The 27,056-nt window shown below is 42.9% G+C and overlaps 2 protein-coding genes across 12 annotated transcripts in view; one reads left to right on the top strand and one right to left on the bottom strand.

The window, feature by feature from the left end:
• Nucleotides 1-26,519, bottom strand: part of dlgap2 (DLG associated protein 2) — a 619,373-nt gene extending 592,854 nt beyond the window's left edge. For 4 of the 8 annotated variants that reach the window (XM_062969083.1, XM_062969084.1, XM_062969085.1 and 1 more), the window contains exon 1: nt 26,118-26,519. Coding sequence is in view for 2 of the 8 variants with exons in the window: in XM_062969085.1 (XP_062825155.1) it covers nt 26,118-26,135 (18 nt within the window). In the remaining 6 variants the exon portion in view is untranslated. The remainder of the gene's footprint in view (nt 1-26,117) is intronic. The other 4 variants (XM_062969089.1, XM_062969088.1, XM_062969094.1 and 1 more) reach the window with 1 other exon arrangement.
• A 112-nt stretch (nt 26,520-26,631) lies between these two features.
• The window catches only part of erich1 (glutamate rich 1), a 113,099-nt gene continuing 112,674 nt past the window's right edge, over nt 26,632-27,056 (top strand). For 3 of the 4 annotated variants that reach the window (XR_010002332.1, XM_003215479.4, XM_062969102.1), the window contains exon 1: nt 26,632-26,785. Coding sequence is in view for 3 of the 4 variants with exons in the window: in XM_003215479.4 (XP_003215527.2) it covers nt 26,758-26,785 (28 nt within the window). In the remaining variant the exon portion in view is untranslated. The remainder of the gene's footprint in view (nt 26,786-27,056) is intronic. The other variant, XM_062969103.1, reaches the window with a different exon arrangement.

The following is a 27,056-nucleotide window of genomic DNA, read 5'->3' as shown; positions in this document are numbered from 1 at the left end:
ATACAAACATCTTACAAATATGATGCCAGATAGAGTCCTGTTAAGACAGTATGCTCCCAGCCTTTGCCAAAATGAAACACTTCCACTTAGAGCTCACTAATGGGTATGTTGCTTTCAGACAAGATGAGAAAAAGGAACATTTTCTCTTTATCGCATTACTTTCCCCAGTTGTAAAGGTCTTTCAATCTTTCTTCCTGATGGAGCAAAGCTAGCGCAATAAATGCATATTGTCTTTCAAGCAATAAATACAACAAAGGTGGAAAAGCTTATTTGGCAACCACCTTTCATAATTCTCCCAAACAGTCACCCTTTGAGCTAAACATTTCCATTCAATTTTCTGTCCAAAAGGAAGAGAAATTATTTTTGTATTCATTAAGCTGGCTGTTAGCTGAGCACATGAATAAGAACCTCATCCTCATTGAACAGAGGTTCTTGCTGGGCCATTTTAATTTTCATTTGCAAAATAATATACTTCTGCATAATCAAGAAGTTCAACAACTATATGGAATCATATGTTCCAAAATGAACTGGGTGCAAAACCGATAATAATAAATAATAAACTTTATTTTTATATCCCGCCCCATCTCCCCGAAGAGACTCGGGGCGGCTCAAAACAGGGACAAGCCCGAAACAACAACACAACATATTTGACAAAAACTTAAAACATTCCAACGACACACAAAATAAAATAATGGACAAAACATTAAAATCCAAGCAGATAAAATCAGAGTAATTAAAAGCAAACCAGTGGGGACAGGTTTCATAAAGTGCTGTATCACGGAAATAAGTAACAGTGATAAAGTGCCATACGCTTTTAAAACAGAAAGAAGTATTCTAATGACAGCTCTATTGGGCCTATTCATTCAAATGCGCTCTGGAACCACCATGTTTTCAATTCCCAGTGGAAAATGGGCAGGGAAGGAGCTAACTTGATCTCCTTAGGGAGAGAGTTCCAGAGCTGGGGGGCCACTGCCGAGAAGGCCCTCTCCCTCGTCCCCACCAGCCGCATTTGAGACAAAGGCGGGAGCGAGAGGAGCGCCTCCCCGGATGATCTTAGGGTTTGCGTTGGTTCATAGGAGAGGAGGCGATCACGGAGATAGGCAGGTCTTGAACCTTTTAAGGCTTTATAGGTAATAACCTGCACCTTGAATTGGGCCTGGAAACTTATCGGTAGCCAGTGGAGCTGTTTAAACAAAGGAGTTGACCGTTCTCTGTAACTAGCTCCTGTTATTAATCTGGCTGCTGATCTCTGAACCAACTGAAGTTTCCGAACCATCTTCATGTAGAGTGCCCCATGTAGAGTGCATTGCAGTAATCCAACCTGGAGGTGACTAAGGCATGGACCACCATGGCCAAGTCAGACTTCACGAGGTACGGTCGCAGCTGGCGCAGAAGCTTTAACTGTGCAAAGGCCCTCCTGGCCACCGCCGACACCTGAGAATCAAGTGTCAGCGCTGAGTCCAGGAGGACCCCCAAGCTGCGGACTTGCGTCTTAAGGGGGAGTGCGACCCCGTCAAGTGCAGGTTGCCACCCTATGCCCCGATCGGCCGCACAACTGACCTGGAGGACCTCTGTCTTGTCAGGATTAAGTTTCAGCTTATTCACCCTCATCCAGTCCATCATAGCGGCCAGGCACCGGTCAAGGATCTGAGAGGCTTCCTTGGAGTTTGGTGGAAAGGAGTAGTTGAGTGTCATCTGCATAGAGATGGCACCCAACTCCAAAGCGGTTTCATGTAGATGTTAAAAAGCATGGGAGACAGAACAGAACCTTGCAGGACCCCACAGGTCACTGGCCAGGGGTCCGAGCAGGAGTCTCCCAGCTTCACCAACTGGGAACGGCCCTCCAGGAAGGAGCGTTGCAAAGCAACGCCCTCAATACCTATTCTGGAGAGCCGTCCCAGAAGGCTACCATGGTCGATGGTATCGAAAGCCGCTGAGATGTCCAAGAGAATCAACAGGGTCACACTCCCCCTGTCAAGTTCTCTGCAGAGGTCATCCACCAAGGCGACCAAAGCCGTCTCCGTACCATGACCGGGTCTGAACCAGACTGTGATGGATCCAGATAGTCGGTCTCTGTCAGGATCCCCTGGAGCTGCAAGGCGACCAACCGCTCCAGAACCTTGCCCAAAAAGGGAAGGTTCGAAATTGGCCGGTAGTTGTTAAGGCCCGACGGGTCAAGGGACGCCTTTTTCAGGATCGGTTTAACCAATGCCTGCTTTAAGGTAGATGGAAAGAGTCCCTGATCCAGTGAGGCATACCATTTTGCCAACCCCCCACTGGCAAGTTTTATTGGCCAAGATGGGCATGTGGTCGCTCTCACAGCTCCAAGGATCCCCTCGACATCATCAGGGTGAACAATCTAAAACGAATACATTAACACTGGACAAGCAGGTGCCTCGGTCACCTCCACAGATACTGCGTTAAGGCTGGTGTCTAAGTCAGAGCGTATCCGAGCGACTTTGTCTGCAAAGTGATGGGCGAACTCGCCACATCGAGTTGTCAGGTGGCAAGGGGCAGCCCCCCATCACAAGGGTGGAGGAGCTCCCCCACCACCCGAAACAACTCAGCTGGTCTGTTTGTTGCAGATGCAATGTGGGCAGTTGAGAAAACTTTCCTGGCTGCCCGCAATGCCATGGAGTAGGCCCTAAGAGAGGTTCTAGCCCGTGCTCGGTCGGATATGTCCTGAGATCTGCGCCAGATGCACTCCAGTCTCCGTCTTGTCCGCTTCATCACAGCCAGCTCCTCAGAAAACCAAGGAGCTGACCTGACTCTGCGAGACGATAGGGGACGTTCAGGGGCGATCGTGTCTACTGCCCTGGCCATCTTGGTGTTATAGAGATCAACCAAGACTTTGACAGGATCACCAGCCGCCATGACAGGAAAATCCCCAAGAGACATCAGAAATCCATTTGGATCCATAAGTCTCCTGGGGCGGACCATCTTAATCGGTCCATCACCCCTGCAGAGGGTTTGAGCTGTGGTTAGTCTAAAAAACCGATCCTCTTCTCATGGTGAATTTTAAACTAAACTAAAATGAATATGGACAGGAAGGGCATAAGAAATTGTCAAGAACCACTGACCTATTCTCTTATTTTGATGGCTTCCTAAACTAACAAGGACTAGAATACTCAAGCTGAATTTTAAAAAAGGATCTGATACAGGTTGAAATCTTTGAGACCGGAAATGTTCCAGAGTTCAAATTCCACCCACCCCCCATGTTTCTTGTTATACACAGAGCTCAAAGGTACACCATATTTTTTATTAATTTTGTGCATTAAATAAAAGTTAGCATATGTCAAACCTTCTGAAAGCAAAAATGCCACTATCTCAGTCACCCATGTGAACAATTTTGATTTTAGCATTTTACTGAATTCTAGACAAGGGATACTCAACCAGTATATCGTCATAACTCCTAAATTATATGAAGTCTGCTAAGATACCATAAGGACAGGCAGGTAATAAAATTATTATTATTATTATTATTATTATTATTATTATTACCATTACCATTATTATGACCAAAAAGTTAAATTTGATTTTTTACATTACACAACGTATTTCTGAAGAACTAACAATCTTATCTGGAACCATACTATTCTATAAACACATACATACTGCCAAATTGTGTTTTGCTGCCAGAATTAAGTACTAGCATCAAATTATCTAAAGTTAAAAATAATCAGAATGCCCAAAGAGAACTCTTATCAGAGGGTTATTACTGCAAAAAAATGACAGATTACTTGTTCCAATCTCAGCAATCCAATCTTTCTAATGGGAAAAGCTTCTTCACTAGATTAATGACAGGAAATTATTTCTTCCTATTTGCACAGGACTTCTCAAAGGAGTTTATTGCTCTTGCTTCATTCATTCGGATTCCATGGACATAGAAGCTATCAGTTCTGCCATATATGCAATAACCGAGAAGCAGAATATTAGAGTGGAAAGAACCAAGTAAAAACAAATACTTTAAGTGAAAACACATACTGTAAATAAGGAGAAAAAGCCAGAGAATATGATGTTCCTGAAACTCAAATAACATACAGCACTCTCCAATATGCAGCAAGCTTCCCCAGATCAGAACAAATACATGTTATTAATTTTAGACATTCGTCTGTTTTATTAAAAATAATTGTAAAGTCAGACCAAGGAGACATAAAAATTGTGAGATCTACTTTGTCTTTTAATTTGAATCTTGAATCTCATTACTACTCAGAGTTAGATCCGTCACAGTGGCTTGCATACATGTCACTAGTAGGTCTTAATCTACCTTCTTCACATTTCTGTTTTCAAAGAGAGATGAGGAAGGGGAATGCACCTTTAAAGCATAAAGAAACACATTTTGGACTTCCAAGAAACACTCAGAGAGCACACTGGTACAGTAATAGAAACTGTAGCCAAAAAGGTAGTTTTTTTTGAAGCTCCAGCTTCAGCTTATTTACTCACTGCTGCTGCACCAAAACAGTATATGATACTGAGGGTTCACACCACTGTCATCAAAATCTGACAGCAATTGTAGAGGGATATCTACACAGGCAGTAATGATGCCCAGAGAGATCTCTTTGGAGCTCTATGACTACATGATGACAGTGACAGGGCAACCAAGCTAGAAGTGGCAGTTCAGTGGGGCTGAACTGGGTAATGCTCCTGTTGATCTTCAGGACTTTGTCTAGCTGCTGCACTGGAATTAAGTCAGGCATTGAAACCACTCTCAGGGCTAATCAGGAGAGCCACACCAGATCCACATTTTCTGGCCCAATAGATGTGACCTAACACTGTCTTCCTACATCACAAGTCCTGGTGGCCTGTAGGACAAAGCTTTTTCTGAAAGGTAGGGAGGGATGGCCCAAAATACCACTTTTGGTGTCTCCCTTGACCAGCTTGGCCTGCTGATGAAAGGACAGCATGGTGTAGACCAGCTAGTATAATTCAACCAGTGGACACACCAATAAGGAGAACTGAAGCAGCAACTACTGCCTTGGGATCACAAAAACAATCTTGAGATCACAACACAATAGGTATATTTTACTCCTGTTTGGAAAGATGGGATGTCATGAAAACTTTACACATAATATATTGAGATTCTTTTTTCTTTACAATATTAGTAAGGCTCAAACTGAGTTAGAACATATTTGAAACCAAATACCAACAATAGGGGAAAAATTAAAAAATGACAACTTATAAGTGGAATCCAAACCCTATTAAAATATTCATTGCTATCCTTATCCATAACATTAAAACTACCCAAAGGGAAAAAAAAACCCAAAATGTTATACATTCCTCAACCCATATGTGGGAAGTATCTAAATAAATCTCAAGAAACTGCAGTAGGTAAAGTGCCATTTGGCTAATGGAATCAATTGGGAGGGGTCATTATTTACTCTATAGTACGTATCATCAGTGTATGTGGTGCATCACAAAAAAACAAAAACTGTGTGCCCTGCCAAAGGCATACAATCTAAAATGTGTGTATATGAAACTACACAATATAATGGTGAAACAATCTATTTAGATAAAATACAATATACTATATACTATAAAGCAAACCAACCAACAGATGCAATCAATATATACCATACAAAATTACAAAACAATATTAATACAAAATTTCAAAAGCTTTGGAAAATAACAAGATAGGGCACATTCTACAAATGTTCAGGGAAGCAATTCCAAGAATAAAAGATGAACCCGGATGAAAAACAGGGTGTGATTGCGTGTGAACTCTAAAACCTGTTAAAGGCAGATTTTGAACAGGCCAGTAATAAGAAATACGGGCTGAAAGATACGATGGAACTAAACTGCGCAGAGCTTCGAACCTTAAAACAAGAAGAAATAGCAACCAAAGAAGAGGGGTAACATGATCCAGACTCATGGACAAAAAGATAATTTTAATGACAGAATGCTGAATGGAAACCAGAGGACTAAGTGAGATACTGGTAACTGAGAACCAGTCAAAAAAAGATCACAATAATCAAAGCAGGAAATAGCCAATGCATAAATTAAGCTCTTAGCAGAGAAACCTTAAAGAAAATATCCAATTTTAGCAATTCTATAAAGAAAACATCAATATGACTTTGCTACAACCTCTATATAAAGAACATTATTATTATTATTATTATTATTATTATTATTATTATTATTATTATTATTATTATTATTATTAACTGCATTTCTATACCGCTTTTCTCACCCCTGGGGGACTCATAATATTACAACATAATAAATGGCAAAATTCAATGCCTCACATATGTATAAAATATATCACATATCTAAATCAAAAACATATAACTGTAGATTATACAATTAAAACTATAAAAACATCAAACATAGACATATGCATGAAACATGTTATTGCAGCAATTAACATAGATCCCTTCTCTTCCCTCCCATCTCCCTCTCCATAGAGTTTAAACTCCCCATAGAGTTTCAAAGAATCAAAAATAAAACCAAGATGCTGTTTATCCTTCACAAGATAAATGAGGACATTATTAACAATGATGGTAAAGGATCACATTTCACATATGATCTGAAATATTAATACCTTTTAGTAATTGTTTAGGTGCGAGTGGGCCTAATTCAAAAACTTCCTCTTTAACACTTAAACCTTTAAGTATGTCAGCATTTCCAGAAAGAATTCTCTTTTTAAAACATTAAATAATTGGATATCGTAAAAGTAAAATGATGGTGCGTAACCCAATTAAACCTAACTCCAGTGACAGATAGACAGACAGACAGACAGACAGATATGCAAGCTTTGGATAGCACAGGGAAGGGTTAACACCCCTGTGACATTTATTTTGTTGTTGTTCTGTACTCCTGTTCAAAAGATTTCACCTCACTTTCTGTCCCTGTGATCACTGGGTTTTGAAAAAATTTGACTTTCCATGGAAACAAGGATTGATGGCAAATCTTCAGTGGAGACCCCTTTCCCCCCTGATAACTCTTTCAGGAGTAAATTTCCCTTCCTAGGGGTAGTTTTATCTCACTTCCAGGTCAATGCAGATAATGTGGATTTTCTGCCTTGATAATCTGGATTATATAGCAATGTAGAAGGGGCCTAAAACAGAAAATCCCCTCCAAGTTCTGATGATACATTTCTTCCTAATAGCATTAGACTCATTGGCCACCATATTTAGAAATGTGACTGCGCACTGTACAAAGTAACACCAGGGTATCCACAACATGTGTAATAACTAAAATTTATCAGTTCCCATATTTTCTGTGGTGTTGGCAGTCTGCACCCACATTGGAAAAATGGGCACAATAAACACTCCAACTGCTTTGTATTATAGTGTAAGAAAATCATAGTTTATGTAGGTCAGCTGTAAAAGTTCAGTTGGCTATAAAAGGAGACTTTGATTTATTCCTACGTAGTTGCACTTAGATTTGATTTCAACTGTTCTCTGTTGTCAATATAATTTTACTAATGGAAAAAGGAGAATCCTGGGAGCAATATGTTAATCACTTCTATCAAAAAGGTTGCAATTCTCCTCACAGTTGTGGTCTGCTGCCTTTCCTCATCTCCAGGCACAATCCTCAGAAGAGATGCTGCTGGGGATGCACAAGCCTAGGGCTTCCAAGAGACTGATGGGATGTTCAAAGGGTCAGCAGAACAGGGAGGTTGTGATTTCACACAGAAACCCACACCAAGCAGACTTGTATATGCACACAAAAAGTGTCCTTCAGGTTTAGGACAGCCTCCACAGCAGTTTCAAGGAGAGCACAAAAAGAGATGGAAAGAGTCCTGTTATGATTGTGCAGTCATGGGCAAACTTTGGTCCTCCAGGTGTTTTGGACTTATTTATATTATTTATTTATTATTTATTTATCAGCGACATTTATATCCCGCCCTTCTCACCCCGAAGGGGACTCAAGGCGGCTTACAAGCTATATATACATACAATAATTATATTATTAGTATAGACAATATAAGCACTACATAAGCATTATATATTATTATATTGTACTATACAACTATATTGCAATATTATTCGTAATATTGCATGTAATATAAATATACAATTATAATAGTGTATTATTATTATTATATTGTATTACATCATAATATTATCAATATTATATGTATATACAATATATTATAATATTAGTATGGTATGATATGAATATTATATATTCTTATATTGTTAAATTGATACAGGAGACATGGTGAAAAGATGTCTTCCTGGCCCCTCCTTCTTCATTCTGGTCTAGATTGGCAGTTAGACCTTGGGGGGCGGGGGGGGGGGTGCTCCCATCTGATGATATAGGAGACATGGTGGAAAGATGTCTTCCTGGCCTCTCCAAATCTGAACCAGCTTACTAACTGTTAGGAATTGTGGGAGCTGAAGTCCAAAACACCTCGAGGGCCAAAATTTGCCCATGCCTGTGATAGTGGATATTTCCTGATTAAAAAAAATGGGTTTAGTCATCATGCTGAAAAATGGTTAAGCGGATTTCCAGACTATGAGCTGAATCTACAAGCCTAACACAACAAGCTTTGACAGTAGATTCTACCCAAATGGGGTTGTTCCAAAACTTAAATGTGTATCATATCATTCATAAAAATTAGGTTTTTTCACTGATTGCTCTTAAAATTTGAAATCATTTTGGCCGATGTATTTATCTTTTCCCTAAAATTTATGATTTTATGTGATGTGATTGTAAAACATAACATACGGGGAATATGTAAACATTTTACACAAATTACAAAAAATGAAACCAGGTATACACAAAGAAACCAAATGCTTTTCATCACATTATCTATTCACTGGGGGGAAAAGTAAATAATGTTCAGCTATGTTGGCCACAAACAAAAAAGATCTAAATGTTCAGGAACATCATCCTTTCCCTTGTTAAAGATTTTGTATTTAGTACACAACAGTATATAAGGTAAAGGTAAAGGTTTTGCCCTGGCATTAAGTCCAGTCGTGTCCGACTCTGGGGATTGGTGCTCATCTCCATTGCTAAGCCGAAGAGCCGGCATTGTCCGTAGACACCTCCAAGGTCATATGGCCAATATGACGGCATGGAGCACCATTACCTTCCCGCTGGAGCAGTAACCATTGATCTACTCACATTTGCATGTTTTCGAACTGCTAGGTTGGCAGAAGCTGGGGCTAATAGCGGGAGCTCACCCCGCTCCCTGGATTTGAACCTTTCAGTCAGCCATTTCAGAAGCTTAGCGGTTTAATCTGCTGCGCCACTGGGGGCTCCACAACAGTCTTTTATTGTCTTTAAACCAACTAAAAGCTATCTTTGATTTTGATACTGATATATTGTTCAAGTTAAGTGACCTGGTTATAGTGGATAAATCTGATAGGATTGTGCTGTAACTGCTTTAAATAGTAACTTTTAGAATCATACTATTGGACAAGGTGAACCTTACACAGGGCCTGAGCCCTCAGGTTTACAATGCCCATTTAAATGAAGAAACGCGCTGCCAAGTGTCAAGTAAGGTTTCTCCTGTTAATAAAACAGAACTGCAGCAGCTGTTCTCCTTTGACTCATGTAGTTTGAAAAGCCTCAAGTGACCTACCTTAGACTAAAAGGCTCATTTTAGTATTCTATTGCCAAAAATTGCTTAGAGGATTATAAGAGCTGTAAAAGAAAATTGATTTGCCTTGATGTAATTCCATTTCTTAATAGTTCATAAGCATTCAAAATTGGTGTACAATCAGCTTATCCGTAACTTTAAAATATATGAAATTATTGCATTGCTTCTAATAATCTAATATGAGTGTGCAAACTGAAAGTGAGACAATATAAATAAATGATCAAGTATGAGTTTCCTCCAACACTGACATATACTGCATACCAGAGAAAAAGGGGGAGACACACACTTGAAACTTTCAGAAAAAAATTGTGTAAACGGAAAAGCAAAGGAAGCACTGCCAAAACATTACTAATATCTGATGGAATTTAAACAAATATTCCTTAACATGGTGGACTTCTTTCTCTCTCACATGAGGGTAAACAAACCCTTTTTGCCTACCAACATGACTAAAGAGCAGAAAATGTGCAGATGAACAGGGTAATCTAGTTCTGTTTCTTAAACTTGGCAACTTTGCTGTAAAAAGCCTACACGAAGAAAAGACAGCTATGATTCAGAGATGGATTATTTATACTCAAGATGCTTCGTACAATGTTTTAATAATAATTTTATTCAAGAAAGAGACTATGTTGTTGATGATGATGATGATAATGTCTTTATTTATATCCCGCTTTTTTTCCCTAAAAAGGATCCAAAGCGGCTCACAACATTATATAAAAGACAATACAAAACAATACAGTATACATATGTAAAACAATAACCTATAAAATTTACAATAAGAAATAAACATATTTAAAAACATTTGTCTAATACAGTTATTGCGGGAAACTCAACAAGACAGATGGTAACATTAGCATGACTCAATAAGTTAGCCTTCCTGTCATTACATCTAAGCTCCTTCATCAAACGATTGCGCGAACAGGAAGATATTTAGCTGCTTTTTAAAAGATGTCAGTGAAGGGGCTGTTTGAACCTCCTTGGGAAGGGCGTTCCAAAGAGTTGGAGTGGCCACCGAGAAGGCCCTCCCTCTCATCACCACCAACTGCATTTGAGATGGTGGTGGCAACGAGAAGAGGGCCTCGTTAGATCTTAAGGTTTGGGTAGGTTGGCATGAGGAAATGTGGTCTGATAGGTAAGTAGGACCTGAACAGTTTAGGGCTTTAAAAGCCAAAACCAGCACCTTGAATCGGGCCTGGAAAGGAATTGGCAGCCAGTGCAGGTGCTTTGGAATGGAGGTAGTATGCTCCGTGGGTCCAGCATCTGTTAATAACCTGGCTGCAGATCTCTGAACTAATTGAAATTTCCGGACACTCTTAAAGGGCAGCCCCACATAGAGCCCGTTACACACAAACCAGAATTTTAGATATGTAAAACTACTACAAATGCACAATGGCATACTATCCTTTATAACCAAGCTACAACTAAACCACTATTTTTTACAAAAACAAAACACTGCAAACTTCCCACCCTCTGTGTTGTTGGAAGGCTTTCATGGCCGGGATCACAGGGTTGTTGTATGTCTATCGGGCTGTGTGGCCATGTTCCAGAAGTATTCTCTCCTGACGTTTCGCCCACATCTATGGCAAGCATCCTCAGAGGTTGTGAGGTATACATACCTCTGAGGATGCCTGCCATAGATGTGGGCGAAACGTCAGGAGAGAATACTTCTGAAACATGGCCACACAGCCCGAAAGACATACAACAACCCTGTTCCCACCCTCTATCTGATTATCGTCCCTCATGACTCTAATGTGATCACATTTTCTTTCAGCAACATTCCACTAATTCATGAATCCCACAGTTGATAAATGCTCCCATTGTTATGATGAAGCAATTAACACTTTTTCTAAAGTTAATCAAATATTGCTTCTTAATCAGCAATTTGACCATCTTGGCTAATTTACAGATCTTCATCAGCCATTCTGCTTGCATTGGGATAACTAGTTCCTTCCATCTCTGAGTGTATACAATTATTACAGCAGTTATCACATGTAACATTATCTCAAATTTTCTTTCTAAAACATTTTAGAATTACCAACAAATAAAATTCTGGCTTTGTCTTAAATTTAACCTTAAAATATCTTCTAGCATAACATATACTTGATTCCAGTATTTCCAGGCCGCTCTGCAACACCACCACCACCACATATGATAAAATGTCAGAACATTGTGCTCAACTCTCCAACGTTTGTTAGAGCTGCCCTGACTCATCTTAAGAAAAATGTGTCTTCCTCTGACATATGTTTTCCTTCATATTGTTTAAACCAAAGATGCAAACTGGATAAACAGTGGCAGTGATTATTCCAATATAGATGAATTACAGTCAAATCCAAGTCATGTCCTCTAATAAACTGTTAGGTCCACTGATCTGAATAAGGCTTATTCCCATGTGAGTATCTTTAGGATTGCAACTACATCTACAGATTATTTTTCTTAGTGCAATATATTACTTAGAAGTCAGAGAAGACTAGGAGTAAAACCTACCAAATTTACTTGGATTTACCACATACAGGAGAGAACTTGAAATTTTACTAATATCATTGTAATTGAATGCATAATGACATCAAGACTAACTTTTGTTACAAATGGGAGACAGTTTGAGATATAAATCAAATTAAAATATTAATATTGGTAATAATAATAATAATAATTTAGACAACTCATTGCATTCTACAAAATTTGAATAACCCTTATTACAGTCCTGATCAGCATTCATCTTTCTGCTAGGTGGCAGGAAAGGGAACTTACAAGGTCATAGCAAAGTTATCATTACATAAATTTACAATGAGTTGGAAAACAGTTTGCTATGCTACTTTTTGTTGAAACTATTATTCATAAAAACTAGATATATAGATGAAACATGACGGTGCCCCGCCTCGCGCCCAGTGCGCCCTGGCCTTGTGGCAGCTGGCCGGGCAAGCCTTGTGGCCTGGCTGGCCTTACCCAGCCGGCAGCCGGCCAGGCAAGGCCAGCCAGGCCAGGGCGCACTGGGCGGGAGGCGGGGCACCGTCAGGGCGGTGCCCCGCCTCCCGCCCAGCCTGACGGCGCCCCCCCGGACCTGCGCCCGAGGCGGCGGCCTCACGTGGCCTCCATGGTGGGGCCGGCCCTGCAAACTATATATTGAATGTAATCATGTTAAGAAATAGAAATAGGAAAAATGTAATCACAAGCAGAATTGTACGCCTATAGCCCAAAAATACACTCTGCTCAGCAAAAGCAAGACCAAAGTTCACCCTGAGTGCCAGGAACATATGTTAAGTGTCAACAAGAGTAGATAAGCTAATGGACAAGAGACAAATTAAGGCTTTTTGGGATGTCAAGATAAGACCTGGCGCCGGGGGGGGGGGGGAATATTAATTACTCTCTCTGACAAGCTAAGGTAGGGAGGAAATTCCTTAATTAATGGAGGACGAGGGGGAGCCCTAATGGATGAGATGAGAATTCCAGAGATAAGGCTAATGGAGGGTCAGAGATCTTGAAAGTAGTCTATATTTTAGGAAAATGCAAAATAGCTTTTTAGTATATGCAAAGTAAGACTTTTTTGACACTAATTGGTGATGAATAATGCCTAGATGACATAGTAGATGGAGGGAAAAGGGTATATAAGAACCTGTGATTCTTTGTTCCGGTACCTTCGCTTTCCTGATTACAGGAGGGCTTTTTTTCTTATTGCTATATTCTCATTGGCCACTGAGAATAAACATCATTTTTTCTACAGCCACTGGAACTCTCTTTGTCTCATTTCCTCAAACCTTTGTCTGCCATTTCAATCTTTGTTGTAAATTGGAAACATGTAAGGCATACAACTACTACAGTAATTTCAGAATTCCCTAAGCTTCAGTCCTACATGGAGTCACCAGAAACTGAACCTTCCATGGCTCTGCATGCACTCTGTCACTTAAGGCCCTTCTACACAGCCATATATCCCAGAAAATCAAGGAAGATAATCCACAATATTCGCTTTGAACTGGATTATCTGGGCCCACACTGCCATATAATCCAGTTCAATGTGGATTTTATACAGCTGTGTGGAAGGGACTTAGATGCAATCCTGGATGTCTTCTTAATACTTATCATATTTTGCACTGGCTTCAACAAATATCCTATATAAATGTCTTCGTCAAATATCCTATACAAACTTACATGATCTTAAAGCCATACTGAATTTAGTAGGATTACTTCTGAATAAACAAGCATAGGTTTGTACTGTCAGTAACTTCTTCAGGCCAATGTCATTATGGAGTAAACAGAAAGACATGTTCATTGTACCCCATTGTGACTAAAAGGTACCAACTAGATGTGTACAATAAGTGCAGCAGCTGGCTTGGCTTTTTTATTTCCCCTGCTAAACATGTTGCAGAAAGCTGGCCTGTCTCACTCAGTAGTCTTTACCTCCTAATTATTGTTCCCGAACAAGTATTGTTTCTCTGACACTTGCATCCTAAATGAAGCAACACTGACTCCCTTGGGTCAGATTACCTCCCACTTCAAATGAGATCAAGGCTGGACCCATCACTTTCAGAAAGAGGATAATGATAGTTCACAGCTAATACTGTGCAGACAACATATACTCAGATAGAAAGCTGAAGGCTGAACGTGTATAATGATCATACAGTTATAAAGGATACTATTACTTATTTATATGAAACATTTATCTATCATAAGAGAAAAGCAAAACAAGGCAGTTTGTCAATTATTTTACTTTATTTTTTTCTACTGGAATATTTCCTGTATTTTAAAGCTTTTAATGTTATGCCTTATATGTTTTATTTTATGATAATTGCACTGCTTCAGCTATCAGGCAATATCAGAATGCAATACAGTACATAAATTAAAATAAAATAAAATAAAATAAAGCAAAACTGTTTTAGAATGACATCATAGATGATATCATTGTTAAGGTCTATTGAATACTATAGGACAACCCTTGCATCTGCAGGGGATATTTTCCAAGACTCTCTGGGAATATTTGAAATCATGAACAATAGTGAATCCAATATTTTGACTATACTTGTGTGAGAAGCATACTATAGAATTATACCAGCAGACATAGGGTCTTCCACACAGCCATATAACCCAGAATATCAAGGCAGAAAATCCCACAATACCTGCTTTGAACTGGGTTATCTGAGTCCATACTGCCATACATTCCAGTTCAAAATAGAAAATCTGGGATTTTATTAAGCTGTATGGAAGGAGCCATAGACAGGCCAACAAATCCTTCCAGGGGAAAATGTTTTTAATAGGGGCTTAATATAAAAGCCTTTCCACATCCACACCCACTTTAAAAATCCGTCACTGCCACCTCTCTAAAAAGGAGGTTATACAATAAGCCATTATCAAAACATAGTTGCTGTTCTCCTTCACTTCAAATGCCCAAAATGGAAAGGAGGTAGCACCAGATTCTCTGGTTCCCCAACATTGTTGCTGAAGGTCTCTCTGGGACGAAGAAAAAAGTGAGAAGAAAGGGGAAGAAGGAAGGCTGCCTTTCTTTCTCCAATTTGGGCAATGAAGGCACAATGGGATGGGAGCTTCTTGCCTCTGCCTCTTGTCAACAATGGCTTTGTGCTGGGTCTCTAAGAGGCAAATTGTTTTCTTTGCCCCCCCTCCCCTTTTTTTTTGTCAGGCCACATGCCTCCCCAATTATATCCCTTTCCCTGTTTGTAGATCAGCAATGCAATTTATACACACTCACTCACACACACACACCACTGTAATCTATCAAATAAACAGCTCCTCTTCTTCTTTTTAGCATTTCCTAAGTTCCTTCTATGCATCTTTAAAAAGAGAAGAAAGGGTTTCCTTGATACATGACCCATGGATAGGTTTTACACTCAACTTATCAATGGCCATAGCAAAATCTATAATTTTGGCCCTAGAACTTGCCCTCACATATGGAACTTAACATACATATGGTATCTCCTATCAAAGCACCCAGTTCCCCGTCTGATGCTTCATGTCTCATGATTTGAAGCTCAACAGGTATGTTCTCAGGAGCTATTTGGGGTTAAGAATCCTCTCCAGTGTGCCACAGACACAATCCAAGATTCTGCATATTTTTCATTCTCACTAATTTTATAACTATCCTAAGTCTGGGCTGCTGTGAGTTTTCCGGGCTGTATGGCCGTTTTCCAAAAGCATTCTCTCCTAACGTTTTGCCCACATATATGGCAGGTATCCTCAGAGGTTGTGAGGTCCCAACCTCTGAGGATGCCTGCCATAGATGTGGCTGAAACATCAGGAGGGAATGCTTTTGAAACATGGCCATACAGCCCAGAAAACTCACAGCAACACAATGATTCTGGCCATTAAAACCTTCGAAAAACATTGTGAGGTCTGTTGGAAACTAGGAAAGTGGGGTTTATATATCTGTGGAATGTCCAGGGTGGGAGAAAGAATGCTAGTCTGTTTGAGGCAAGTGTGACTGGTGCAATTGGCCAGCTTGATTAGCATTAAATAGCCTCGCAGCTTCAAAGCTGTTTCCTGCCTGGGGGAATCCTTTTTTAGGAGATGTTAGCTGGCTATGATTGTTTCCTGTGTGAAATTCCCATTTTCTGAGTGTTGTTCTTTATTAACTGTCATGATTTTAAGTTGTTTTAATACCGATAACCAGATTTTGTTCATTGCTATGGTTTCCTCCTTTCTGTTAAAATTGTCCACATGCTTCAAGAGAGACGGCTTCTGAAGCATAGCCACACAGCCCGGGAAACTCACAGCAACCCAGTGATTCCGGCCATGAAAGCCTTCGACAACAAGTCTGTATTTCATTGCAAATAAAAGAATTTTGCTTATGTACGTAGTTAAACAATATAGCTAGTAGGGTATTTCATTTTCCCTTCTCTTTTTGGAAGGTAGATTGCTCCCCTCAAGCAAAAAAGAACTCGGAATTAGTTCTTTCATGAATAACTGTATAGAGAGAGCAAAATCATTACATATAAAATGGTTCAGTACTGACTATTACAATCTATTTTATACCCTTAAATGAGTCATGATATAGTAGTTATTTTAAAAAAGAAGCAAGATGATTCATGAACAAAATCCAACCTTAAAGGCAGAAAAACCTACAAGCCTTTTTAAAATGCTGCTGTCATTGAGAGTGGGAGACTTCTTTGTGAATGTATTCAGAACAAATTGGCAAACATAACATACTGGTAATATTTTTTACATATAACTGCAACGGTATTGAAAACACGCAACTCTTGTGATGATTCTTAGATCTTCATTCATGAGAACTATCTAAAATGAGAGATTAACACAAGTGTCCCGGGCACAGCAACTTATGTAATATCTAATACCATGAGACATTAGCATAAACTGAAATTGGTCATAAAAAGATCATAAAACTAATACGTAATTTACATGTGAGGGATGAAACAGCACAATGCTAAGTGGAAAAATGAAATTTTAGGTTATACAGTGTTCCCTCACTACTTCGCAGTTCACTTTTCACGGATTCGTGATTTTTCAATAAACTCTAAAAGACTATTATAAATCATAAAAAATTGCAATTTACAGCCTAAAGAAGGGAGGAAGGAGAAGCCGGAGGGAGGGAAAAGGAGCCCAAGCAGCAATGGGAGGAGAAAGAAGGAGGCAATTTGTCAACATGCGATTGGCTGATAAAGACTTAAAATAGTATATAACTACTAAAATAATGTATAAATATTAAAATAAATATGGTGTCCCTACTTTGTGGATTTTCACTTATTGCGGATGGTCCTGGAATCTAACCCCAGTAATAAGTGAGGGAACACTGTAACCAGTTTCCCCCAAATTGTGGAATGACCTGGTGGAAAAGCTTCCTCAGCTCAAGATGATGGCTGACTTTGAATCAGCAGGAAAGATAAATCTGTTCCAACATGACAATTCAGATTATTTTTAAATTGTGGGTTTAAAATATTCACTGCTGTGGACTTTAATATGCATTGGTTTTATATAACACACACACCCCCCCCACACACACACACGTTATTTGTTTGTTTGTTTTTCTTACCTTGATCCACAGAGGCAGGTAAGAAATAACAAACAACAACAACAACAAGGAGCCCCCAAAGGCGCAGCGGATTAAACTGCTGAGCAGCTGAACTTGCTGACCAAAAGGTCAGTGGTTCAAATCTGGAGAGCAAGTTGTTAGGCCCAGCTTCTGCCAACCTAGCTATTCGAAAACATGCAAATGTGAGTAGATCAATAGTTACCAATCCAGTGGGAAGATAAAGGCGCTCCATGCAGTCATGCCGGCCACATGACCTTGGAGGCATCTAAGGACAACTCTGGCTCTTCAGCTTAGAAATTGAAATGAGCACCAACCCTCAGAGACGGACACAACTAGCCTTATTAATGTCAGGGGAAAACCTTTAATAATAATAATGGCAAAAAGTTCATTGAACTGAGTGGTACACTGAGTCCAATTTCATAGGACAAGACTATGCATTTAGTAATCTAACTGTCTTGAAACAACCTGACAACATTTCCTATACACATCACAAGTAAATCTCACTGAGCGCCATGGGTTAATTGTGTAGCCTTGGAGACTGAAAAATGGAATAGCAAAAAGTCTTTCTTACAGCATGGAGCATACTCCTACATATGTCTACTCTGAAGTAAAATCCACTAAGTTCAGAGAGAACTTTCCTAAGCAAATGGATATAGCACTGCAGCCAACAACACTTTCTACAGCTACAATGGGAGAAAAGGATGATATTTGAAATCATTTAACACAAACCAATGTATTTCTATTACTTGAGGGCTGCATTGTGATAATGAATCCTTATCAAACTATGAGTATTAATTACTTTATCTAGTGCCAGGATGTTTTCAGGAGTTTGATAAATGACAAGTGCGAATAATAATCACTGTCAGCATTTAATTTCTCTTTAATGTCCCTCTTTACAATCCTACCTTCAAGCATGAGTGCAGTATATATACCTGAAATTTTGATATCTCTTCAGTCACCTGGACTATAGTTCATGAGAGCTTGTGCTGTAATAATAATAGTCCTTAAGATGTCACAGGATGCAATGATAAAACTAGAGACCTTCCTCCATCTGATCTCAAAAAGATGTGACAACATCCTCCTTAGGGAAGGGTTTATGTTTTCTTCAGGGAGGGAGAAGGATAAATACAGGTTTCAACAATAAATACATAAATATGGCAGACAAATAAAAAGGTGCAACAGTCCATTAGACAGGGATGTCACTGCATCTGACCCACCAAACTGAACACAATCCACTAGTCAAGTATTGTGATCCACAAAGGTGATGTAAGCTTAACTGAGCATAACCCAAGGTCCATTCGCAATACATGATTATAGCACTATGATCCTATTTGAACGGCTTAGCCTGCATTCCATGGCACCCTGGGTTTGTTATTCAATGAAGCATCGCAGAAGTGCTCTGACTGAGAATTTCTAAATGCTTCTATGGAAACTGCAAATCCCAGTGTCCCAGAGTATGCAGCCATAACAGTTAAAGCAGCATTAACAGTGATATACGAGGGTGGGTCAAAAAGCTTTTCTTCCTTTATCATAAAATGTTATGAATGAACATATAACAGCAGAAGTTGCTACAGATCATAGCCTGAACTATCCTCTACACCAGTGGTTCTCAACCTGTGGGTCCCCAGGTGTTTTGGCCTACAACTCCCAGAAATCCCAGCCAGTTTATCAGCTGTTAGGATTTCGGGGAGTTGAAGGCCAAAACATCTGGGGACCCACAGGTTGAGAACCACTGTACTCAAAACTACAGTTCATCATTTTGTACACATATGTGCCATTGTTTAACCCAGGAATCAAACCCATTTTGGAAAAATTCAGGGCTTTGCTTCATGATCCATGATTTTAAAGCTGTTTTAACATCATTCAGATCATTGAATCAGAAACCACCTAGGTTGTCTTTGAGAGGTCCAAAAAGATGTCTGAGTTAAACGACGATGGCGCAAATGCGCACAAATTGACGGTGACTATGTTAAACTGTAGTTTTTGTGTAGATAATAGTTCAGGCTATGATCTGTAGCAACTTTGGCTACTATATGTTCATTCATAATGTTTTTATGACACAGGAGGCATAACATTTTGACTCTCCCACGTAGTTAGGGAGCGCAAATGACCCCCAGTTTTTTTTTATCCCAGAGTAGGACTGGAAAGGAGAGAGAGCAAGCAATGAGCATTCCTCATAGGTAAGGCATCCTCCCAAATTGAGGTCATCGAGGACATTTTGCTGCCATATTTTGCTGCCAGAGAGTAAACAGTATATTATGCTTTCTTCTACTGACATTTTCAAGGTGCATGGTTCCTAGGAGGAGCCAAATTATAATGGCATTGGAGGTGGGGAATGTGGCAATTCTTTCCCTGCTTGCTCTCTCTCTCTTTTCCAGTCCTACTCTGGGATCAAAAAGACCAGGGGGTCATTTACCCACCCTACACTCTACTCCATGCAGGGACATGAGAGAAGCCTCCCACAAGGATGGTAAAAACATCAAAACATCCGGGCGTGCCCTGGGCAACAACCTTGCAGACGGCCAATTCTCTCACACCAGAAGCAACTTGTAGTTTCTCAAGTTGCTGCTGACATGAGAAAAAAAGGCTTCTCTGAGTAGTCTGACATGGTGGTTGTTAGAGTGGGCCAGCATTTCTGTCCTCAAATAATATGCTGTGTCCAGGTTTATTTATTTATTTATTTATTACAATATTTATATCCCGCCCTTCTCACCCAACAGGGGACTCAGGGCGGCTTACAATAAAACAGACATATAAAAACAGTACAATACACTATAAATCAGTTAAAAAATTAACTTACATATAACATTCATAAAATGCATTTATAAAATATAGGTAAGCGTGTACAAGTTTAAAAGACTGGGTCTGTCAATTGAGTTCCAGTATACATAATAGTAATTAATGCTGCTGATTCTTATTCGAAAGCCTGGCCCCACAACCAGGTTTTTACCTTCCTACGGAAGGATAGGAGGGAGGGAGCCTGCCTGACTTCAATGGGGAGGGCGTTCCATAGGCGGGGAGCCACTACTGAAAAGGCCCTGTCTCTCGTCCCCGCCAGCCGCACCTGTGAGGCTGACGGGACCGCGAGCAGGGCCTCATCCGACGATCTTAAGCTTCGAGGTGGGTCATAGCGGGAGACACGTTTGGATAGATAAGCTGGGCCGGAACCGTTTAGAGCTTTATAGGCTAAAGCCAGCACCTTGAATTGTGCTCGGTAGCTAATCGGCAGCCAGTGGAGCTGACGTAACAGAGGAGTAGTACGCTCCCTGAACGCCGCTCCAGTTATTAACCTGGCAGCTTCCCGTTGGACTAATTGAAGCTTCCGAACAGTCTTCAAAGGCAGCCCCACGTAGAGTGCGTTGCAGTAGTCTAAACGGGATGTAACAAGGGCGTGGACCACCGTGGCCAAGTCTGGCTTCCCAAGGTACGGTCGCAGCTGGCGCACAAGTTTTAATTGTGCGAAGGCTCCCCTAGCCACCGCTGAGACCTGGGGCTCCAGGCTCAACGATGAGTCCAGGATCACCCCCAGACTGCGCACCTGCGCCTTCAGGGGGAGTGTGACCCCATCCAGCACAGGCTGTAACCCTAGACCCTGTTCGGCCTTCCGACTGACCAGGAGGACCTCTGTCTTGTCTGGATTCAATTTCAATTTGTTGGCCCTCATCCAGTCCGACACAGCGGCCAAGCACCGGTTCAGGACCTGAACAGCCTCCTTAGTGACAGGTGGGAAGGAGTGACAGAGCTGGACATCATCTGCGTACAGATGACACCGGACCCCGAAACTCCTGATGATCTCTCCCAGCGGCTTCATGTAGATGTTAAACAACATGGGAGACAGTACAGAACCCTGCGGGACCCCACAAGTCAACGGTTGTGGGGCCGAGCAGGCGTCCCCCAATGACACCATCTGGGACCGACCCTCCAGGAAGGACCGGAGCCACTGCAGGACAGTACCTCCAAGTCCCATTCCTGCGAGGCGTCCCAGAAGGATACCGTGATCGACGGTATCGAAGGCCGCTGAGAGGTCCAGCAGAACCAGCAGGGACACACTCCCCCTGTCCAGTTCCCGGCGAAGATCATCGACTAAGGCGACCAAGGCTGTCTCGGTACCATGCCCCGGCCTGAAGCCAGACTGTGCCGGATCCAGAAAATCAGTGTCCACCATGAATCCCTGGAGCTGCGAGGCAACCACATGTTCCAAGACCTTGCCCAAATAGGGGAGATTGGAAATAGGCCGAAAGTTTCCGAATTGAGTGGGATCCAATGATGGCTTTTTCAACAGCGGCTTGATCACAGCCATTTTTAGGCTCGCTGGAAACTTGCCCTCCCGAAGGGAGGTTGGTTGTGATCTAACTCCATACAGAAATCACTAACAAGGAAGGCACAATTTTGCAGAGTAGGACAAAGTGGGTTTGCAAATCTTGCTCCCTCCACTTTGGGCAAAAAGGGAATGTACTGTAGTTCTTGGGGGGAAAGAGGCTCCCTGTTCTAGAATCAAAGTTCCACAGGGGCCATTCTGCCAAGAAGCAGGAAAAACGCATTCAAAGCACCCCCGACAGATGGCCATCCAGCCTCTGCTTAAAAGCCTCCAAAGAAGGAGCCTCCACCACACTCTGCAGCAGAGAGTTCCACTGCTGAACTGCTCTCACAGTGAGGAAGTTCTTCCTAATGTGGCCCACACAGACCAGGGGAGCATCTACACTGTAGAATGAATGCCATTTGACACCATGTTTACTACCCTGGCTCAATGCCATGGAGTCTGGGGTTTCACTGGGTCTTTCGCCGGCTTCTCTGTGCCCCATCTAACTCCATAGCACATAGACGGACGAGGTGGTTTAAGCGCGGCCAAATGGCATTGATAATACTGTGACGCTCTCCCTTTCTACACAGGGAGGGATTGAGATCTGGAAGCACGCTTTCCCCGCAGACTGCGGCTCGGGTGGGGATTATTACACAAGCCACAGAGCGCTGGTGGTTCACACGGAGGGCTTTCTTTCATGTGCCTTTCATGTGGGAGTTTGAAGTGCGCGAAACCGTCACCGCAGAATAGATGGAGCCTCTTTAGCAACTGGGACTGAACTGACTCCCGATCTGATCGGATAAACTCTTCCGAGCAGGCACTTCCTCCTTTTTTCCCGCGCTTTTGGCAGAGAGCTTTCTTGTGAAGGAGAGAGGGAGGAAGAGCAGCCGGAGGAGCAGGACACCGCGCGGACACACGTCCCTCTCGCGCCCCGCGCATGCGCAAAAAGGCCTGCGTTACCTCCGGGGAGCCATTCATTCCATCTTCTACGGTGCCAGGTATGGGCAACCTTGGGCCCTCCAGGCGTTTTGGACTCCAACTCCCACAATTCCTAGGAGGCTGAAGACAAAACTACAGCCCTAAGCGGGATCCTATAGCCTTGAGCCAGGGCAGTTAAAGTGGTGCCAAACTGCATTCATCCTTCAGTGTAAAGCCGACAGAAGCACTCTCTAGGTTGCTGGGAGTTTTCCGGGCTGTATGGCCATGTTCCAGAAGCATTCTCTCCTGACGTTTCGCCTGCATCTAGGGCAGGCATCCTCAGAGGTTGTGAAATCTGTTGGAAACTAGGCAAGTGCGGTTTATGTGAGGTCCAGGGTGGGAGAAAGAACTCTTGTCTGTGTGAATGTTGCAATTGGCCACCTGGGTTAGCATTGAATAGCCTTTCAGCTTCAAGATCTGGCTGCTTCCTGCCTGGGGGAATCCTTTGTTGGGAGGTGTTAGCTGGCCCTGATGAATTCCAGAAAGGGACATTCCAGAGATATAAATCCCACTTGCCTAGTTTCCAACAGACCTCACAACCTCTCAGGATGCCTGCCTTAGATTCGGGCGAAACGTCAGGAGAGAATGCTTCTGGAACATGACCACACAGTCCAGAAAACTCACAGCAACCCAGTGATTCCGGCCATGAAAGCCTTCGACAACACAGAAGCACTCTCTGCCCCTTCGTCGTCTTGCGTAAACTCTCAGCCTTCTCTGGCTCCCCAGTCGTTCCTCTTATTGAACTCTCCCCACTCATTAGTGATTTTTCACATACACATACAGTATACACACACAAAGCACACACTTCAGGGACCTTTCACGCATGTCTTACCATTCGTTCTTGGTCACACACACGCACACACATTCTGGGACTCTCTTAATAATGATCACTTATTGGTTACTTTCCAGCGACTCTCCACAGATCAGGTTACATATGGGTGATTTTACCCACACACACGCACTTAGGGACGCTCCACACATATCTCGCCGTTACCTAATTTATCCCACATACACAAACACGCTGACTCTTCAGCGCCCCTCAACATACATTTCTACTGATTTCCTAGTGGTTTGGAACACAGAGCCCTCCTTTTTCCCTTTCAAGTTGCCCCCCAAACCCTTTCAGCTTCCTTTCCCTCCCGCGCCTTGCCCCAAGCATCTCCCATCATGGGAGGAGCAAGCACCCCAAAACCCGACCCTGGACTGCTCCCTGCTCCCAACTGCAGCCATGACCTCAGGATCGGCTCCCGCACAAGGTGTCCCGAAGGAAAAATGCACTGCAAGATGCCCTCCTCCCATTGTATTTTTTTGTACACACACATAAGAGTTATGAATCTATTTATGAGGGTTCTATCTATTTATCTATCTCAGAGGTGGTTTTATCCTTCTCCCCCCCCCCCCCCCACTCCTTCAGTCCTGTGGGTTCTTTCCCTCCCTGACAGAGTTTGCAGGGACAAGGCAATGAGGGTTATGCATGAGGCTTATCCATCTTGGAGATGAATATATACGGTATGTATGTATGTCAGAAGAGGGCTTATCCCTCTGCCCCCTCCCCAATTCAGACGTATGAGTTCTTTCCCTCCTCTTAAGAGTGTATATATTGGGGTTATCTATCTCTGGGGGTTGTCAACAAATCTATATACGGGAGTCTCTTTCTATCTATGGGGCTGTCTATCATTTATCTATCGGGATATATATCCTTCTGGTTCCTCATTCAATCCTATGGGTTCTTTCCCTCCCCGAAGAGAGTTGCAGGGCTCCCCAGCAATAGACCAGTTTCCAGGGACAAGGCGATTGGGGTTAGCTATATACATATAGGAGCTATATACATATGGCTGTTCCTGTTGTGTGTGTGTGTGGAGGGGGGGGAGAGAGGTGTCCTGTGGCAGGGTTTAGAGCTGCTTGCCATGTATCTATTCAATATATTTCAGGCTGTCATGAGCCCCCGGCTTGGTGATGTGGATCCAGAATAGGTTCACTTACGGACCCAATGGAAGACAGTCCGACTGATGATGGTGGGAGTTACATGCATGGATCTCAGAGAGGGTTTTCTCCTTCCCTCCCCATTCATTCCTATGGACCCTTCCCCTCCCCGGAGAGTTTGCAGGGCCCCCAGCAATAGACAAGCCCCGTGTTTATGCCTTTGTTCAAGTTGAATCTGGTGAGGGAAAGGGTGAGAAAAACAACAGAGAGAAAATGGGTTGTCGAAGGCTTTCATGGCCGCAAACACTGGGTTGCTGTGAATTTTCAGGCGGTATGGCTATGTTCCAGAAGCATTATCTCCTGACGTTTCGCCTGCACCTATGGCAGGCATCCTCACAGGTTGCGAAATCTGTTGAAAACTAGGCAAGTGGGGTTTATATATCTGTGGAAAATCCAAGGTGGGAGAAAGAACTCTTGTCTGTTTGAGGGAAGTGTGAATGTTGTAATTAATCACCTTGATTAGCACTGAAAAGCCTTACAGCTTCAAAGCCTGGATTCCTGATTGGGGGAATCCGTTTTTAGGAGGTGTTAGCTGGCGCTGATGCATTCCAGACATGAAGCAATCAGGGCCAGCTAACACCTCCCAGCAAAGGACTCCCCCAGGCAGGAAGCAGCCAGGCTTTGACCCTGCAAAGCTTTTAAACGCTAATCAAGCTGGCCAGTTGCAACATCACACTTGCCTTAAGCAGACAAGAGCTCCCACCCTGGACACTATTCCAGATACACGAACCCCACTTGCCTCATTTTCATTTTCAAGAGACCTCACACCTCTGAGGATGCCTGCCATAGATGCGGGCGAAACGTCAGGAGAGAATGCTTCTGGAACATGGCCATACCTCCCGGAAACTCACAGCCACCCAGTCCTATTGATGGTGAGAGTTAAGTACATGTATCTCATATATGGTTTTATCCTTCTCTCTCCATTCATTCCTTTGGGTCTTTTCCCACCCCGGAGAGAGTTTGCAAGGCTCACCAGCAGTAGACCAGCCCCGTGCTTTTGCTGTTTTCCCCTCCAAGTTGAATCAGGCGGGGGAAAGGGTGCGAAAAACAACAGGGAAGCCCTGCAGCCCCGATTTCCCCGCGCCGAAAGATCCGGGGTAACGAGCCACCCTGGATTGCCAACCCCGACCTGCGCTGCCTCCTTTCCGTCCGTGGGCTCCGCATTTTGCACACGCAACATCCATCCGATGTGCTTTCCCCGCCATATGCCCCCAACACATCCTATATTCCTCTCCCCCTCCCTCCCCAGCTCTGACAACTTGTGTTACTTGACCCCCCCTCCCTTCCCCAACCCCCTCCCCATCCTTGGAAGCCCTTACCTTTTTCAGCGCTGACATTCTAGTGCGTTATTCATGGAGCAGAGAGAAAGAGAGTGGGCTGCATAACTGGGCTCGTCAGCGAGTCAGGAGAAAAAGTAGTGGTGGTAGTAGTTGGAATGGTGGTAACAGTGCAAGTAATACTAGTAGTTGAAGCAATAGAAGAGGAGGAGGAAGGAGAAGAAGAAGAAAAAGAGAGGCAGAGGCGCGCGCCTAACAACATGACTCTCCCTGGGATTTGTCACCTCGCGCACTCTCTTTTCGCGCGCGCGCGCTCCATCCAAGAAGCCTTAAAAAAAAAAACCGTCCGCGCGGCAGCGTTCCTGCTGCCGCTGCTGCTGTTTTGGCCAACTGAGCGCGCGCTGCTACTGCTGCTGCCCCAAAAGCCACCCTACAGGCAGAATTCTCACGCTCTGCGCAGGCGCGCTCTGCTCTGCTGCGCTCCTTCCCTTCCCATACAGAGCCGACGTTCCATCACTCAGGAAAAAGGGACCGCCCATTTTTAGGCTTCCGAACCAATAGGAAGACCGCTTCCCTAAGGAGAGACACGCCCACGCGGAAGGGGAAAGCGAAAGGCGAGGCTGTGCGTTGCTGCTGTTGCTCAGCCGGACAGAAGCAACTCGGCTGCTGGTGAGGAGAGAGGATGGCCCTGCGCGAGAGGAAGGCGGCAGGTGAGGCCTGAGGGGCGAAGGGGGCAAAGGAGGGGGATCTGCGCCAGGGAAGGGCCCGGAAGGCCTTGCCAGCTCTCCGAAGCCCGTCCAAATGGAAGGGACGCTGAGTGGACGGGGAGTGGGTTTGGGGAGGCAGAGGGTGTGGACGAGTGGGTTGAGGTCCTTTCTTTGATGCTCTCTGTTGGTGCACAGAGGAGGTGAGCGGACAGCATCGAAGGGGCGTGTGTTGTGTGTGAGAGTATGAATGATATGTGCCTTCAAGCCGCTTGTC

Source organism: Anolis carolinensis, chromosome 1 (assembly GCF_035594765.1).
Source record: "Anolis carolinensis isolate JA03-04 chromosome 1, rAnoCar3.1.pri, whole genome shotgun sequence".
In the NCBI taxonomy this organism is placed as follows: domain Eukaryota; kingdom Metazoa; phylum Chordata; class Lepidosauria; order Squamata; family Dactyloidae; genus Anolis; species Anolis carolinensis.
Note: the sequence above shows the minus strand (reverse complement) of the source record. Positions and strands in the feature narration are given on the sequence as shown.